At 44.9% G+C, this 15,738-nt stretch overlaps 1 protein-coding gene across 1 annotated transcript in view; it reads right to left on the reverse strand.

The window, feature by feature from the left end:
- The window catches only part of LOC113406213 (taste receptor type 2 member 10-like), a 29,501-nt gene extending 15,367 nt beyond the window's left edge, over nt 1-14,134 (reverse strand). The window contains exons 1-2 of the mRNA XM_029911040.1: nt 13,268-14,134; nt 12,069-12,119 (exon numbers count right to left, since the gene is read on the reverse strand). Of these exons, the coding sequence (XP_029766900.1) occupies nt 12,069-12,119; nt 13,268-14,134 (918 nt within the window). The remainder of the gene's footprint in view (nt 1-12,068; nt 12,120-13,267) is intronic.
- Nucleotides 14,135-15,738: the final 1,604 nt, after the last annotated feature.

Raw genomic sequence — 15,738 nt, forward strand, 5'->3', positions numbered from 1 at the left:
GGGGGAGACCCAGTGCCCCTGGGCCTGCCCCATCCCCCCACCCGCGCCCCTGGGGGAGACCCAGTGCCCCCTGTCCCATCCCCCCACCCGTGCCCCTGGTCTAGGGAGGGATGTGTGTCAGGTCCAGTTCAGGGGGTTCGGTCTGGGGAGGGATGCAGGTTAGGTCCAGTTCGGTCTGGGGAGGGATGTGGGTCAGGTCCGATTTGGAGGGTTGTTCTGTTCTTTTGGGGGCACAGCTGGTCCTGATCCTAGTCTCTATGCCTCTCTGCCTGGGGGGAAGAACTAGCAATACTAGTATGAATAATGACACTGTACATAAAATGTATTAAAGTTTTTCATATTTTTTATTTTTAAAATGTTGTAAACTATTTTTAAATTCGCCCCAATTTCATACAAAAATGTAATTCAAGCCCTGGTGGTTCATATGAGAAATGTGAAGAACGAGATAGTGTGATGCTTCCCTTTGAGCGGGAGCAGCACACGGCTGGTGCTTTGGCTTTTGTTAGCTGTTTTTACCCACACACTCTGTCTCTCACACACAGTCCCCCAACACACACACTGGGGCTTCCTGCATCCAGGGCACTTTCCCCACCTGGGCTGTGCTGTGGGGCATCAGGAGCTGCTGCTCTGGTGCCCTCTCCTTTCCCTGCCTGGGCTGCGAAAGTGACCTGGATGCAGGGAGCCCTGGTGTTGCTCCTCACTCCCCACTCACAGCCCCCTCGGGGTGTGCAGGGCAGAGGAGCAGCAGTCCCAGGGGGAGCCAGCAGCATGCTTCATGCCTCCAGGTGAGTTTCCTCACGTTGGTGCAGGAGGGGGATGCAGGGGTTATGAGTGAAGGGGGTGCAGGGATAAGGGGCACGGGATGGGGAGCAGGCCTTCAGGGCAAAGGGAGGGTGGGGAACCCAGAGGCAATGGGGGGGGCACCACGCCCATGGGCGCCAGGGGCATCAAAATACAAGTTCGCCCAGGGTGCCATTTTCCTAAGGCCGGCCCTGCGCATCCGGGGTGGTACCAGAGGTGGCGAAAGCCACTGGGCGGGCATGTGGAAGTCCTGGCCGTGCCAGAAGATTGCGCTCAGCAGCTCACTGGGCACCAGCCAGCGCAGTTGCAGCGCTATGCGTATGCACAAACACACACACTTCAGTGAATGCTACTGCCACGTCACATATTTGTATCTTAAAAAAATATCTAGCAATATTCAGAAAGGCATCTTTGGCTATGATGTTTTCAGGCAGTTCAGTATATCACTATCAATAAGATTGGTCTCTGTCCAAAGATACAAAGCCCCACATACAGCACATGCATACAAATAACTTTTCCTCTCAAGATCAGATAAAGTCCTGTATTTTTCCTAGCAATGAAAATTTGTGTTGTATGTTTTATTTCAACTTCCCCTTCCATAGCATATGTACTGTATGTGATCCTTCATATCCTATAAAGAATTAATTTCATACCAGGTTGTTAAAGGCTGCTATCAAATCCCCCCTCATTCTTCTCTTCTGCGGACTAAATAAGCCCAGTTACCTCAGCCTCTCCTCATAAGTCATGTGCCCCAGCCACTTAATCATTTTTGTTGCCCTCCACTGGACTCTCTCCAAATTTCATTCCATAATGTACTTATTTCATTTAAATATATAATTCAAAATAACAAATTCTACATCTTACATTTAGACTCACAATTTGTTAATACTGGTGCTGTAACTGGGGGAAAAAAAGTTAACTACATCAAGCAACATCACAATTTACATTTAGTGGGTTCTAATGTGTTATCAATAGAATAAAAAGTAGTGTCGTAAACCTCAGCCATCTTTTTCTAGGGGGCCCATTGACTGTTCTGCCCTGGAGCCCAGAATTGTTGTTGGTGGGCCTGCCCCCAAATCCGCCTTCCTCTCTTCATTAACTCTTATAAAATATTTGGGCTTTGCTATTCCCATGGTGGCAGCTGACAGTGAGGTGCAAAGTGCCTGCCCCAACGCCACCATTCGGCATGCAAAGTTAAGATGCCCAATAATGGACTGCAACTTGCTGGCTGTTCTAGCCTGGACAATCAATCCCAGAAGTTCCCCCAGTTTATCCTGGGGGAATCTAGATATACCAGCCCTCACATCTAACAATGCCTAGGCAGATCAGCTTAGTAGAGGACCTCTCTGGTCTTTTCATCTGCCATATGTACGCCCATCTTACAGGCCAGCAAGCCAGCACACTCCTCAGGATCTGCCCTACCATCCTCAGTTTTCACAAATTTGGTCCCCGGTTTCTATAAGCAACCACCCTGAGCTGTCCCTCAGTTTCCCCCATTTTGGTTCTCAATATCCACTGGGAGTTTGGTTGCAGCCACCCTAACCAGTGATTGTTTCCCTAATTTTGGTCCCCCATTTCTGATCAAATCTCGGCTGCAGCCATCCCAAGATGCATCTCAAGCCCGCCCCCCCTTTTGACCTTGCAGATTAGTTGCAAACATAGCCACAGCCACCCCAGATTGTGCCTCAGTTTCCTCAATTTTGGCTGGAGTCTTTGTCACAGCAACCCTGACCCATGCCTCAGTTTCCCTAAATTTGCTCCCCAATTTCAGCTGGATTCTTGGCTGCAGCCTCCCTGAGACATGCCTCAGTTTCCCCATCATTCGATGGAATTTTGGCCATAGTCACTCTGATCTTGCCTTAGTTTCCCAAGTTTCTAAAACCTGCGGGGATGCTTACCATACTGCATACCTCTTCCTTGCGGGGGAGCGCTCAGTGGCCTTTGGCTGTGTCTCTGATCTGGACCAAAAGTGTTTGATCTGTAACATTCTGCCTGTTGGGGAGACTCATACTCTACCAGCTATTGCTTGCCCCCTCCCATCCCACACCCCTTTGTAGCCCGCACCCTGCCCATGGGGTTGTTTGGCTAGCTCTTTGTGTCTGAGCTCTAGAACCTGGGGAATCCCAAGAGATTCCAACCTCCAGGTATGTCCCTGTGTTTCCCCTATCCTCTGTCATGGTGGGGAGAGCCCAATCAGACATCCTGTCTAGCGCTGCCCAATTACCCTGCTTGTGTGTGTGTGTTACAGAATAGAAAAATCATTAACCATATACATTTGACCAGCACGATAAACTCCCAGATTTAAAGACATTGAAACAGATTCTGCTTCAGTTATCAATGTAAATCTGGAATAACTTCACTGATTTCAGTGCAAATACTCCATATATCCTCTGGTGTAATTCAGAGCAGAAATTTAGCTTCATCTGCCATATAATAACTGCACTATACAGAGAATATCTAGTGCAATTTTTACTATTGGTCACTAGAGAGAGCAGGTGCTTGACGTTCTTCAATATTATATTGTGCAAATCATTCACACTTATCCTGTGGAGATGTTAGATATAAAGCAACCTTGTGTGTGCAAATCCTAATCAGTGTGAGGTGCTGCACCACTCCTGAGAACCACAACACTGTTCTGTTAGTGAAAGTTTAATGACTAAACATTACAGGAAGTGGCAACATAAGCTATTTTCCTCGCTATTACGAAGAGATCTGAATTTACTGCTGTGTTGAGGTGCCATGCATTATGTGACCACAGCAATGAGCTGGAACAATTCAACTAACAACTCTGAACATGAGAGGGAGTTTCAGATCAACTGTTTTTTCTTAAGCCCTTCACCAGTGTTTAACAGGCAGATGGATAAAAGCAGTTCTAGGTTACAAATACCAAGATTAAATGGATTACCTGACAGACTCTGCATTTTGGAAAGTTTCTATGGAGTAGCTAAATTGCAACAGACTTCTCACATTCTATCCTCATGGCGTATTCATGAGTGTCACAATTCTTCCAGCCTCAGCTTCTACAACTGCACTCTTAGGGCTTGTCTTCACTACCCGCCTGGATCGGCGGGTAGAAATCGATCTCTCGGGAATCGAATTATCGCGTCTCGTTGGGACGTGACAATTGATCCCCGAATCGATGCGCGTACTCCACCAACCCAGGTAGGAGTAAGCGCCGTCGACGGGGGAACCGCGGCAGTCGATTTGCCGCCGTCCTCACAGCAGGGTAAGTCGGATTGGATACGTCGAATTCAGCTACACTATTCGCGTAGCTGAATTTGCGTATCTTAAATCAATCCCCCCCCCAGTGTAGACCTAGCCTTAGTCTCTGACACAGCCAAACTAAAATTCTGTTCCCCTGGCACCTTCAAAGATGGTCCTTATATTCTTGTGTCAATACGACTGCCAGTCTGTGAGCACTAGTATCCATGTGCAATCAGGGGCGGCTCTATGTTTTTTGCCGCCCCAAGCATGGCAGGCAAGCAGGCGGCTTTCGCCAGCGCGCCTGAACGCGGTGTGCTGGTAACGCGGATTCGGAGGTATGCCTGCGGGAGGTCCGCTGCTGCCGCACCATCAGCGTCCCCGCTGCCGAATTGCCGCCGAAGCCGCGGGACCGGCGGACCTCCCGCAGGCATACCGCCGAAAGCCGCCTGCCTGCTGCCCGCACAGCGACCGGCAGGCTGCCCCCCGCAGCTTGCCGCCCCAGGCACGCGCTTGCTGCGCTGGTGCCTGGAGCTGCCCCTGTGTGCAATATGAAAGAGGTTTTGAAACACAAACAGGCTGAGAGGAGCAGTCACAAAGATCCCTTTCAGTTCTGTACAGGCCAAATCACACTCTGTCGACCACTGAAATAGTTTTGCTTTCTCAGTCAGCCTATGCAATGTTTCCCGATATTGGTGAACTCACAAATAAACTTTCTATAATAGCAGCAGAGCCCACAAATCTCTGCACATATGAGTGTCTGAAGAAAGATCCAGTTCTGCATAGCCCCTGTTTTCCTTTTTTCACTTGAAATTCCTTCTTTTACCATTTGCTGTTTGTTAGAAACATTCAGTGAACAGACAGAAATCACAAGAACTTTACCAACTCAAATTCCCCTGAGATGCTGGGTCTCAAAGCAGGTTTCAACTACTCCCCATCTTTCCCTTGCTTGAAAGCTAAAACACCAGGTAGCTTTTGTTATGGTTTCTGCTCCATGGTGGCAGGACAACTTGTTCACTGCAAATCAATTGTCTCCATACACATGCGCAGAGGGTGAACCCCCACTTTGGGGAGGCTATCCTGCCGGTCCCGCCCCTTCTGCCTAAGGCCCCACCCCTGCACACCAGAGCCCCAAAACCGCCCCATAAAAGGAAAAGCACTGAGGGGGCCCCCTGACTGGAGGAGACCAAGCCTGCCCGCACCCGCTGCCCCTCCCCCCCCAGCACCAGACGGAGCCGCTGCCCCCCCCCCCGAGCGCCAGGCTGGCCCAACCGCTGAATCGAGCAGCCAGCCCCCCTGAGTGCCGGGCCAGCCCCAGCGCTGCCAGAGGCGGGCCGGTCCCACCAAGTGCCGGGCTGAGCTAGCAGTCTCCCCGAGAGCCAGCTCCTCCCGCTCTGAAGACCCTTTGCCCCTACCAAGCCGCTGGCCCTAGCAGTCTGGCAAACAGCGGTGACCTTCGGGGGTGGGGTGGAATGGAGGCAGTGGTGGGAGTCTTGGGGAAAGGGGGGGCACCGCGGCCCAGTTGTCTGGTGGTAGGGTGACCAGACAGCAAGTGTGAAAAATCAGGACAGAGGGTGGGGGGTAATAGGAGCCTATATAAGAAAAAGACCCCAAAATTGGGACCGTCCCTATAAAATCGGGACATCTGGTCACCCTATTGGGTGGTGGGTCAGCGGCAAAGCCAGGGAAGGCTTTGCCTATTATACCCACCACCCATGTACATACAAGTAATTTGTTTAACCAGAACCACATCTTTAAAAGGAATTTCCATAGCCTGAATTTGCTGGACTTCTATACCGTTATTGGACATAATGGAATCCAAACAATTACCTAATCCACTCTCTTGGTTAGCCAGACTTCTTGCTTAATTCCAGAGTCCCACTTTTCAAACCCAGTTTCCCCCACATTTGAATAGGTACCTGTTCCCCAGGCCCTGTCTATATTTGAGACCAGGCAGGTCTGACTTTTGGATCCCCCATTCCCTACCCTTTTTATCATTTCTGAGTTAATAGGTGTTATGTTTGAGCCCATGTTCACCATTCCTGTGAATTCCACAGCTTCTATTACACATTCAATAGTTAAATTCCTTTTACTGTTGTTTAACTGCCCAGATCTAAACAAATAGTGTGGGGCCTGGCTGACCTTTGTATCTTCAAGCTTTGCCTCTTCAGCCTGATGTTCCCTCATTTGTCAAACTGGGACTTTCACTAGGCATTTGTGATGCTCTGTCCTCTCCAGATTCATAGGTATAACAATCCTTTTTGTTACCCAAGTTTTTCAGTACCAGCATTTAGCAGAACAGCTTCCCTTAATCTTTCCCTTATTGCCAATATCCCTTGTTTTACAAATCACATTTAACAATGCTTTCAACCCATAAAAACGTCATGAACCAAATTAGAATTCCTGTTCCACAGTGTACATTACACACAGATCTGTACTTACACAGCTCATGGTGATCAGCTTCCATCTTCCCCATTAGTGGCTACTTTCTTTTCTGGTGAGCTGCTTCAAAGAGTCTGTGGAAAATTCCACAGACTCAAAAAGTGTCCTTGGTCTCCTTTAGCTGATCTTCAGCTGCAAACTGAAGTTTAACTGAGCTTTTATGAACTAGTCCATTACTAATTTGTCCTGGAAGTCTTCACTGGTACCTGGATATTCCAGGAACACAAATCTCCTTGTGTCCTCCATCTGAGGTCTTTCTCCCCACCACCCACTTCTATCCCTTAACTGTGCCCGGCCAGACTGATGTCTGGCTCCAAACTGCTTGTCAAGAGCTTGTAACAAATCCAGACAACACAGTCTATTTTCCAGGGTAAATTCTGCTGCACCATCAGAGCTGGCCACTCAAGTTGGTGGTCAGAAAACTCCCTCTCTCTCCATCTCGCCAACCATTCATTGTGGCTATGACATTCGACTGGGCCAAATAAGACTCACAAGGATTTGTTCTCTCAGAGAGAGTGGGCTTTTGTATTACTTGAGTTGGACCAAGGCGACTTCTCCTTGCTGGGCCTCTACCCCGCTACAAATGGGGTAGAAAAGTACTGTAAAGTACCCAAGCTCTCTGACTGGCCTGATTCCTCATCCAGGAGGTGGATGTCCACAATGGTCTGCAACACTTTGAATTCTTTCTCTAGGTTATATTTTGGTTTCTTACATCAAGGCTGGGAATTTTCTAGCTGCTACTCCAACAAAATTTCTATTTCTGACTCCAGGTAATTTCTTAGTCCTTTTTAGGAAACCTCCAGATATTACTTCAATACTTTAGAAATGTCTCCAGCTCTTGTTTTAGTTCCTTCTGGGACATCTCCAGCTTTTGTTTTCATTTCTTTTGGCCAGAGTTAAATCCCAATTTGATATTGATTTGCTTTGATTTCTGTGAGCACCCTTATTATCTGTTCCCACTGGGGTCAACAGGAATACCTGCTCACAGTTTCTCTCTTTGGAAGCTCTCTCCTGCCCCAAACACCAGTGTTGCCCCCATTGGCATGAGCAGTTAGCCAATATTCAGGGCCTCGCCAGGTTGTTTCCATTAGGATAAGAAATTGATGATACGAGCTGGGTGGTATTTTTTAGTGTAACCTGGTTTATTTACAGAAGTGTATACAAATTCCTGTTTCCCTGAACACAGTAGAAACAAAGAACTTCAGGTAGATTCCTGGCTGAAAATTCCCCAAGTCTGCCACTCCAGCAAGCGCTGTGCCCCAGAAGCACTGTCCATCTGCTTCCTTTCAGGCTCATACTCACAACTGTTTCTCCAGGCTTTCTCCTGGCTTTTTCCCCCTAGCACAGAAAGGCTACAAAACCAGTATCTTACCCACTGGGTTTGCAATCAGGGAAACTCTTCAGCCCACACAGTTTAATTCTGACCTGCCATGTGCCTTGGACAGTTCCTCCTTTGATTGTAGCTCTCTCTACTATATAAAGGGACTTAAAAGCTCCTTCTATAGAGTCTGAAAAAATGCTTAGCACACCCATTGATTTTAACTAGGTCAGTTACAGCCCAAGGCTGGGATTCCTTTGCACACCAAGGCAAACCAAACCAGCCAAACAGAGAAGACTTTGATTTTACCCCACTTTGGCTATTCAGAAGTCATACAAGAAATTCCCTTAGACACTCCAGTTTCCCAGTATCATCACCAGTGCTCAATACCCCAGTAAAAAATAAAAAGGTTCTCTCGATCCCAAAGGACCAAGCCCCAGACCCAGGTCAATATACAAGTTAGATCTTACCCACAAATCACGCTGTTGCCAGTCCTTTCGAATCTAAAATCTAAAGGTTTATTCATAAAAAGAAAGAAATATAGATGAGAACTAAAATTGGTTAAAGGAATGAATTACATCTAGTAATGGCTCTTGGTTCAGGCTTGTAGCAGTGATGGAATAAACTGCAGGTTCAAATCAAGTCTCTGGAGTACAGCTGGGATGGGTCATTCAGTCCTTTGTTCAGAGCTTCAGTTTGTAGCAACGTCCCTCCAGAGGTGATTGGGCACTTACTGAGAATAGCCCCTTCTCAAGAAGCTGACCAAATGCTTCACTGAGGCTACTTAGAATCAAAACACATTGATATCATAGAATCATAGACTTTAAGGTCAGAAGGGACCATTATGATTGTCTAGTCTGACCTCCTGCACCACGCAGGCCATCGAATCTCACCCATCCACTCCTATATCAAACCCCTAACCTATGTCTGAGCTATTGAAGTCCTCAAATCATGGTTTAAAGACTTCAAGGTGCAGAGAATCCTCCAGCAAGTGACCCGTGCCCCACGCTGCAGAGGAAGGCAAAAAAACCCAATCTCTGCCAATCTGCCCTGGAGGAAAATTCCTTCATGACCCCAAATATGGCAATCAGCTAAACCCTGAGCATGTGGGCACTACTCACCAGCCAGACACCCAGGAACGAATTCTTTGTAGTAATTCAGATCCCACCACATCTAACATCCCATCACAGGCCATTGGGGATATTTATCGCTAATAGTCAAAGATCAATTAGTTGCCAAAAATAAGGCTATCCCATCATATCATCCTCTCCATAAACGTATCAAGCTTAGTGTTAAAGCCAGATATGTCTTTTGCCCCCACTACTCCCCTTGGAAGGCTGTTCCAGAACTTCACTCCTCTGATGGTTAGAAACCTTCATCTAATTTCAAGTCTAAACTTCCTGATGGCCAGTTTATATCCATTTGTTCTTGTGTCCACATTGGTACTGAGCTTAAATAATTCCTCTCCCTCCCTGGTATTTATTCCTCTGATATATTTATAGAGAGCAATCATATCTCCCCTCAGCCTTCTTTTGGTTAGGCTAAACAAGCCAAGCTCTTTGAGTCTCCTTTCATAAGACAGGTTTTCCATTCCTCGGATCATCCTAGTAGCCCTTCTCTGTACCTGTTCCAGTTTGAATTCATCCTTCTTAAACATGGGAGACCAGAACTGCACACAGTATTCCAGATGAGGTCTCACCAGTGCCTTGTAAAACGGTACTAACACCTCCTTATCTCTACTGGAAATACTTCATCTGATGCATCCCGAGACCGCATTAGCTTTTTTCACGGCCATATCACGTTGGCAGCTCATAGTCATCCTGTGATCAACCAATACTCCGAGGTCCTTCTCCTCCTCTGTTACTTCCAACTGATGCGTCCCCAGCTTATAACAATAATTCTTGTTATTAATCCCTAAATGCATGACCTTGCACTTTTCACTATTAAATTTCATCCTATTACTATTACTCCAGTTTACAAGGTCATACAGATCTTCCTGTATGATATCCCAGTCCTTCTCTGTACTGGCAATACCTCCCAGCTTTGTGTCATCCGCAAACTTTATTAGCGCATTCCCACTTTTTGTGCCAAGGTCAGTAATAAAAAGATTAAATAAGATTGGTCGCAAAACTGATCCCTGCGGAACTCCACTAGTAACCTCCCTCCAGCCTGACAGTTCACCTTTCAGTACGACCCTTTGTAGTCTCCTCTTTAACCAGTTCCTTATTCACCTTTCAGTTTTAATATTGATCCCCATCTTTTCCAATTTAGCTAATAATTCCCCATATGGAACCATATCAAATCTAGGTAAATTAGATCCACTGCGTTTCCTTTGTCTAAAAAATCTGTTACCTTCTCAAAGAAGGAGATCAGGTTGGTTTGACACGATCTACCTTTTGTAAAACCATGTTGTATTTTGTCCCAATTACCATTGACCTCGATGTCCTTAATTACTTTGTCCTTCATAATTTTTTCCAAGACCTTGCATACTACAGATGTCAAACTAACAGGCCTGTAGTTACCTGGATCATTTCCTCCCCCCTTTCTTAAAAATAGGAACTATGTTAGCAATTCTCCAGTCATACGGTACAACCCGAGTTTACAGATTCATTAAAAATTCTTGCTAATGGGCTTGCAATTTCATGTGCCAGTTCTTTTAATATTCTTGGATGAAGATTATCTGGGGCCCCCGATTTAGTCCCATTAAGCTGTTCGAGTTTGGCTTCTACCTCAGATGTGGTAATATTTATGTCCATATCCTCATTCCCATTTGTCATCCTACCATTATCCCTAAGCTCCTCATTAGCCTCATTAAAGACTGAGGCAAAGTATTTGTTTAGATATTGGGCCATCCTAGATTATCCTTAATCTCCACTCCATCCTCAGTGTTTAGCAGTCCCACTTCTTCTTTCTTTGTTTTCTTCTTATTTATATGGCTATAGAACCTTTTACTATTGGTTTTAATTCCCTTTGCAAGGTCCAACTCTACATGGCTTTTGTCCTTTCTCACTTTATCCCTACATGTTCTGACCTCAATAAGGTAGCTTTCCTTGCTGATCACTCCCATCTTCCACTCCTTGTAGGGTTTCTGCTTTTTCTTAATCACCTCTCTGAGATGCTTGCTCATCCAGCTTGATCTACAATTCCTGCCTATGAATTTTTTTCCCTTTCTTGGCATGCACGCTTGTCAAGGCTGTATCCCCACTTTGAACTTTAGGGTACAAGTGTGGGGGCCTGCATGAGGACTTCTAAGCTTAACTACCAGCTTAGTTCTGTTCCGCTGCCACCATTCCCTTCCCTGGGAAGCTTTGAGAAACCTTTCACCAATTCCCTGGTGAATACAGATCCAAACCCCTTGGATCTTAAAACAAGGAGAAATTGACCCTTCCCCCCTCCTTCCTTTCACCAACTCCTGGTGAATACAGATCCAAATCCCTTGGATCTAAAAACAAGGAGAAATTGACCCTTCCCGCCTCCTTCCTTTCACCAACTCCTGGTGAATACAGATCCAACTCCCTTGGATCTAAAAACAAGGAAAAATCAATCAGGTTCTTAAAAAGAAGGCTTTTAATTAAAGAAAAAGGTAAAAATCATCTCTGTAAAATCAGTATGGAAAATAACTTTACAGGGTAATCAAACTTAAAGAGCTCAGAGGACCCCCCTCTGTCTTAGGTTCAAAGTACAGCAAACAAAGATAAACACTCTAGTAAAAGGTACATTTACAAGTTGAGAAAACAAAGTAAAACTAAGACACCTTGCCTGGCTTTTTACTTACAAGTTTGAAATATGAGAGACTTGTTTAGAAAGATGGGGAGAACCTGGATTGATGTCTGGTCCCTCTCAGTCCCAAGAGCGAACAACCCCAAAACAAAGAGCACAAACAAAAGCCTTTCCCCGCCCCCCCAAGATTTGAAAGTATCTTGTCCCCTTATTGGTCCTTTGGGTCAGGTGTCAGCCAGGTTACCCGAGCTTCTTAACCCTTTACAGGTAAAAGGATTTTGCAGTCTCTGGCCAGGAGGGGTTTTTAGTACTGTACACAGGAGAGCTGTTACCCTTCCCTTTATAGTTATGACAACGCTTCTGATAGTTTCTGCAACTTTGACTTGAAATAATTCCAGGCCTCCTCCACCTTTAGATCCACAAGTTCTTCAGTCCAAATGACTTCCCTAACAAATTTCCTTAATTTTTTAAAGTTAGCCCTTTTGAAATCAAAAACCCTAGTCAGAGATCTATTTTTGTTTATCCTTCCATTTAGTTTGAACTGAATTAGCTCATGATCGCTCGAACCAAAGTTGTCCCCTACAACCATTTCTTCTATGAGGTCCTCAGTACTCAGCAAAATCAAATCTAAAATGGCCTCCCCTCTTGTTGGTTCAGCAACTACTTGGTGAAGAAATCCATCCGCTATCACATCCAGGAAAATCTGAGCCCTATGATTATTACTAGCACTTGTCCTCCAGTCTATATCTGGGATGTTAAAGTCTGCCATGATCACACAATTCCCATTAGTATTTACTTCATTAAAAATATTAAAGAGGTCTCTATGCATATCCAAATCAGATCCCGGTGGTCTATAGCACACCCCAAGCACTATCCCAGGGGAGGCTCTAGTAGCTTTCTTCCCCAATGTGATTTTTGCCCAGTACATAGCCAATATTCTTAATTTCAACTACAAAAATGATACACCCATACAGATAACATAATCATAATAATCAAACATAACCTTTTCATAGACACCTCACATGACAATATTTGTACAATATTTGCTGCAAATATATAACAGTGGTTGCAACAATGATCTATACGGTTACAGGTTATGTCAGTAACATCACAACTGCCATGTGCCTTGGACAATTCCTCTTTTGTTTGTAGCTCTCTCTACTACATAAAGGGACTTAAAAGCTCCTTCTATAGAGTCTGAAAGAATGCTTAGAACACCCATTGACTTTAACTAGGTCTGTGATTGTCTTAAGATCAAAGACTCACCTGGTAGCTGCCACTAGCACCTTTCATAACAACAGGGTAGATTCTCTAGGTCATCTTTTGTTTTCATTTGTTAATGTGATGATCATTAGAGGTCCTTGCAGGTATCTGGGATTGTGAGATCTTGTAGTTTGGACATGGGGTTCCAGTCCATATCTTTCATTTTAGGACCCTAGCATGACTGGATATTTGTATTAGTTCCAGGGTTCCTCAATCTCAGGAAATCTAGCTCACACTCAAGAGGAGTTTGCCCTTGACTTGCATGAGTTATTAATTCACAAACATTTAAGAAAAAAGAATCATGTCACTCTAAGTTTAACATGGTCCTCTACCACTATCCTCAAGAAGCAGAGCTCTGCCTGGAAATCTTGTAATTTTAGTGCATGCTGAAGTAGGGAAAAATATTTGATAAATAAATAGAGGGGAGAAAGGGAATGTCTTTGCGGAGTTTCATCATGAGCAGTTTTATGAAAGCTCATCTCTCAGCCTGCACCCGGCATAGTGTAAAGCCCTCACTGCTACTCTCTTCAGTTTGGGATTACCCAGAATTAGGATAACAGAGTGCCCAGAGGGATAAGCACCCATTATCACTACCCATAATGATAGGAAGTTGGCAAATAATTCTAACAAAAATATTACTAGTGCCACAAAATAAGAAATGTAGAAGAAAATAAAAGAGATCAGTCCTTTAATTGCTCTGACATGAGCCTCAGTAACTGTGTCCCTGGAGCTGCTTGTGGTTTTTTCCATCCTTTTGCTGTGTCTCCACAAGGAAATGATTAACAATACGGAGGAAATAATAAATATAATGAAGAGAGAAGAATATCCAAGCATGGACAAAATAAAGAAGCTAGAAGATAAAGCAACCTTATATCGACATTCCCCGGTGCTGTTTCCTGATAGATTATTCATTGATTTGTCTATGTACTTTCTCTCTATGGCATTGATGAAAAGGAGACCGGTGACCAAGGAGACCAGAAAGGATCCCATGAGTAGCTGTGGCACTAGCCCTGATATTCTCCGCTTCAGCCAGAGGAAGAGAGGTTGGCTGAAGTTGGCGATCTTCACGCAGTAGAAGACACTGAGCCAGGTGGCAAACCATAGACTGAGAGTATTTAGAAACATCCAGACAATAGTCAATGTTTTCGACATAGCACACTGTTCATTCATCTTTGGAGATAATTGAAAGAAGGTACCATTAATCATTAGCATGCACTGTAGGAAAAATCTGGAGATGCCCAGGCTAGTCAGGATCATGTCACAACAGGACAATTTTCTGTTTCTGATCCACTCACTGCAATTCACAATGATCATCAATCCGTTTGCTAGAATCCCTGCAATGAACTCAATTCCTAAAATGATCAAACCAATAATAATTGCAGGAAACATGATTCTGCCTGTGGTCACTAATGCTTGCCCAGCTTCTGACGCGCCAAGAGAAATTGTTGCAGAGGAAAATGCCTCACTAAAGTGCCAAGCTTCTGGTATCTAATCAGGGCCTCTGCTGTCCTGCCTTTGTATCACAGCCGAAAGTGAGATGGGAGATGTTTTCAGGTATTGAACATGGAAAACTCACCTGTTTGTTGGGATGCAAATCTCAGAACGATTCTATTACATTTGTGATGATCTACTCCTTTCTCCTGCCTTTTATTTGTATATCCTCTTCCTTATTGCTGTCCAGTGACTGTCTGTGACCTGCTTCACAGATATTTTTCTATTGATCTTTCCTGATTATTTATTTTTATTATTGCTTCTTTGTTTTCAGATTGGACTACTGCTATTCTTTCTATTTTAGGCAGCCCTGGATACCACTCATAGGTGCTCCTATTGCACAATACAGCCATAAGATTTTCAAAAGCCTGTGTCCACAAGTATCAGATTTATCTTCATAGTTTGCATAGGCTCCCTGCTGGTCTCATGCTTCAAAAACTAGGTTTTAATTTTAATATTTAAAGATTGACTTGATTTGCCTGGAAAGTCCAGGTATATCTGTATACTGATGAACAGAAGCCCTAACTCCCCAAATTAGTCCAAACAAGAACTCCAAATGCATCACACTGTCTCAAAGTCTCAGCATGACTCTGGTCAAAGGGCAATAAAAACTTCCCATAATTCCAGGAAGGATGTCAATAGTCCATAGGCTGAATGCCATGACAGTCTCTTTTAGAAAAGCAGGCTCTGTCAGCAGGTAGGTTCCACTGTCACAAAAAAGACCCAGCTGCAGTGCAGTGGATGCAAATCAGTGCAGGATTGCATTACAGATTCTCCATCGCAAACAAATCTTTGCATTTTCCATACAAATTGTTATGTATAGATGGTGCCAGCAAACAGCAAATTAAATGCTCTTTTGTTGTTGTTTTTGTTTGGACTATTAAAACCAGAATTGTCCTGTGAGTGGTAGCAGGCAGTGGCTGCAGGCACAATGGCCAACATCTTGAAAAAAATGGAGGTGTGAAATGAGGCTTCTAGTCCATACTTAGGCACCTAAAAGTAAGTTGGTACATGTTCTTACCTGTGGAACACCACATAGTCCTCATTGAAGCCAAAGTTACTTAGGGTGCAAAGTCAAGCTCTGAAAAGTTAGGAAATGCCCATGCAATTCTGCCCGACTGTGTGTATGCATTATGTGACAGTCTTTTAAATACATGATTGCATGCTATTTTCCCACACTGAATATACAGGAAAGGGTAACAATTAGCAGTTAAGAAGAGCAGGCCCTGGGTAGTAAAGATTCACAGATCAGGCCCTTGGGCAGGGGCTGAGCAAACACAGGTAGCAGTTAACAAGCCCAAGCTTTGGGTCAGGGCAGGGCAGTAAAGAGTCACAGCTCAGGCCCTTGAGCAGGGACTGAGCAGCAGTTTATATCATCAATAGGCCCAGGCCCTGGGTCAGGGCCGGGCAACAAAGAGTTCAAGCCTCAGGCAGGGGCTCAGCAGTTTAAATAGGTACTGCAGCAGTGAGTCTAAGGCCTGGCCTACACTACGAGGTTAGGT

This window comes from Terrapene carolina, unplaced genomic scaffold (assembly GCF_002925995.2).
Source record: "Terrapene carolina triunguis isolate 2854851 unplaced genomic scaffold, T_m_triunguis-2.0 Scaffold85, whole genome shotgun sequence".
NCBI classification, from domain to species: domain Eukaryota; kingdom Metazoa; phylum Chordata; order Testudines; family Emydidae; genus Terrapene; species Terrapene triunguis.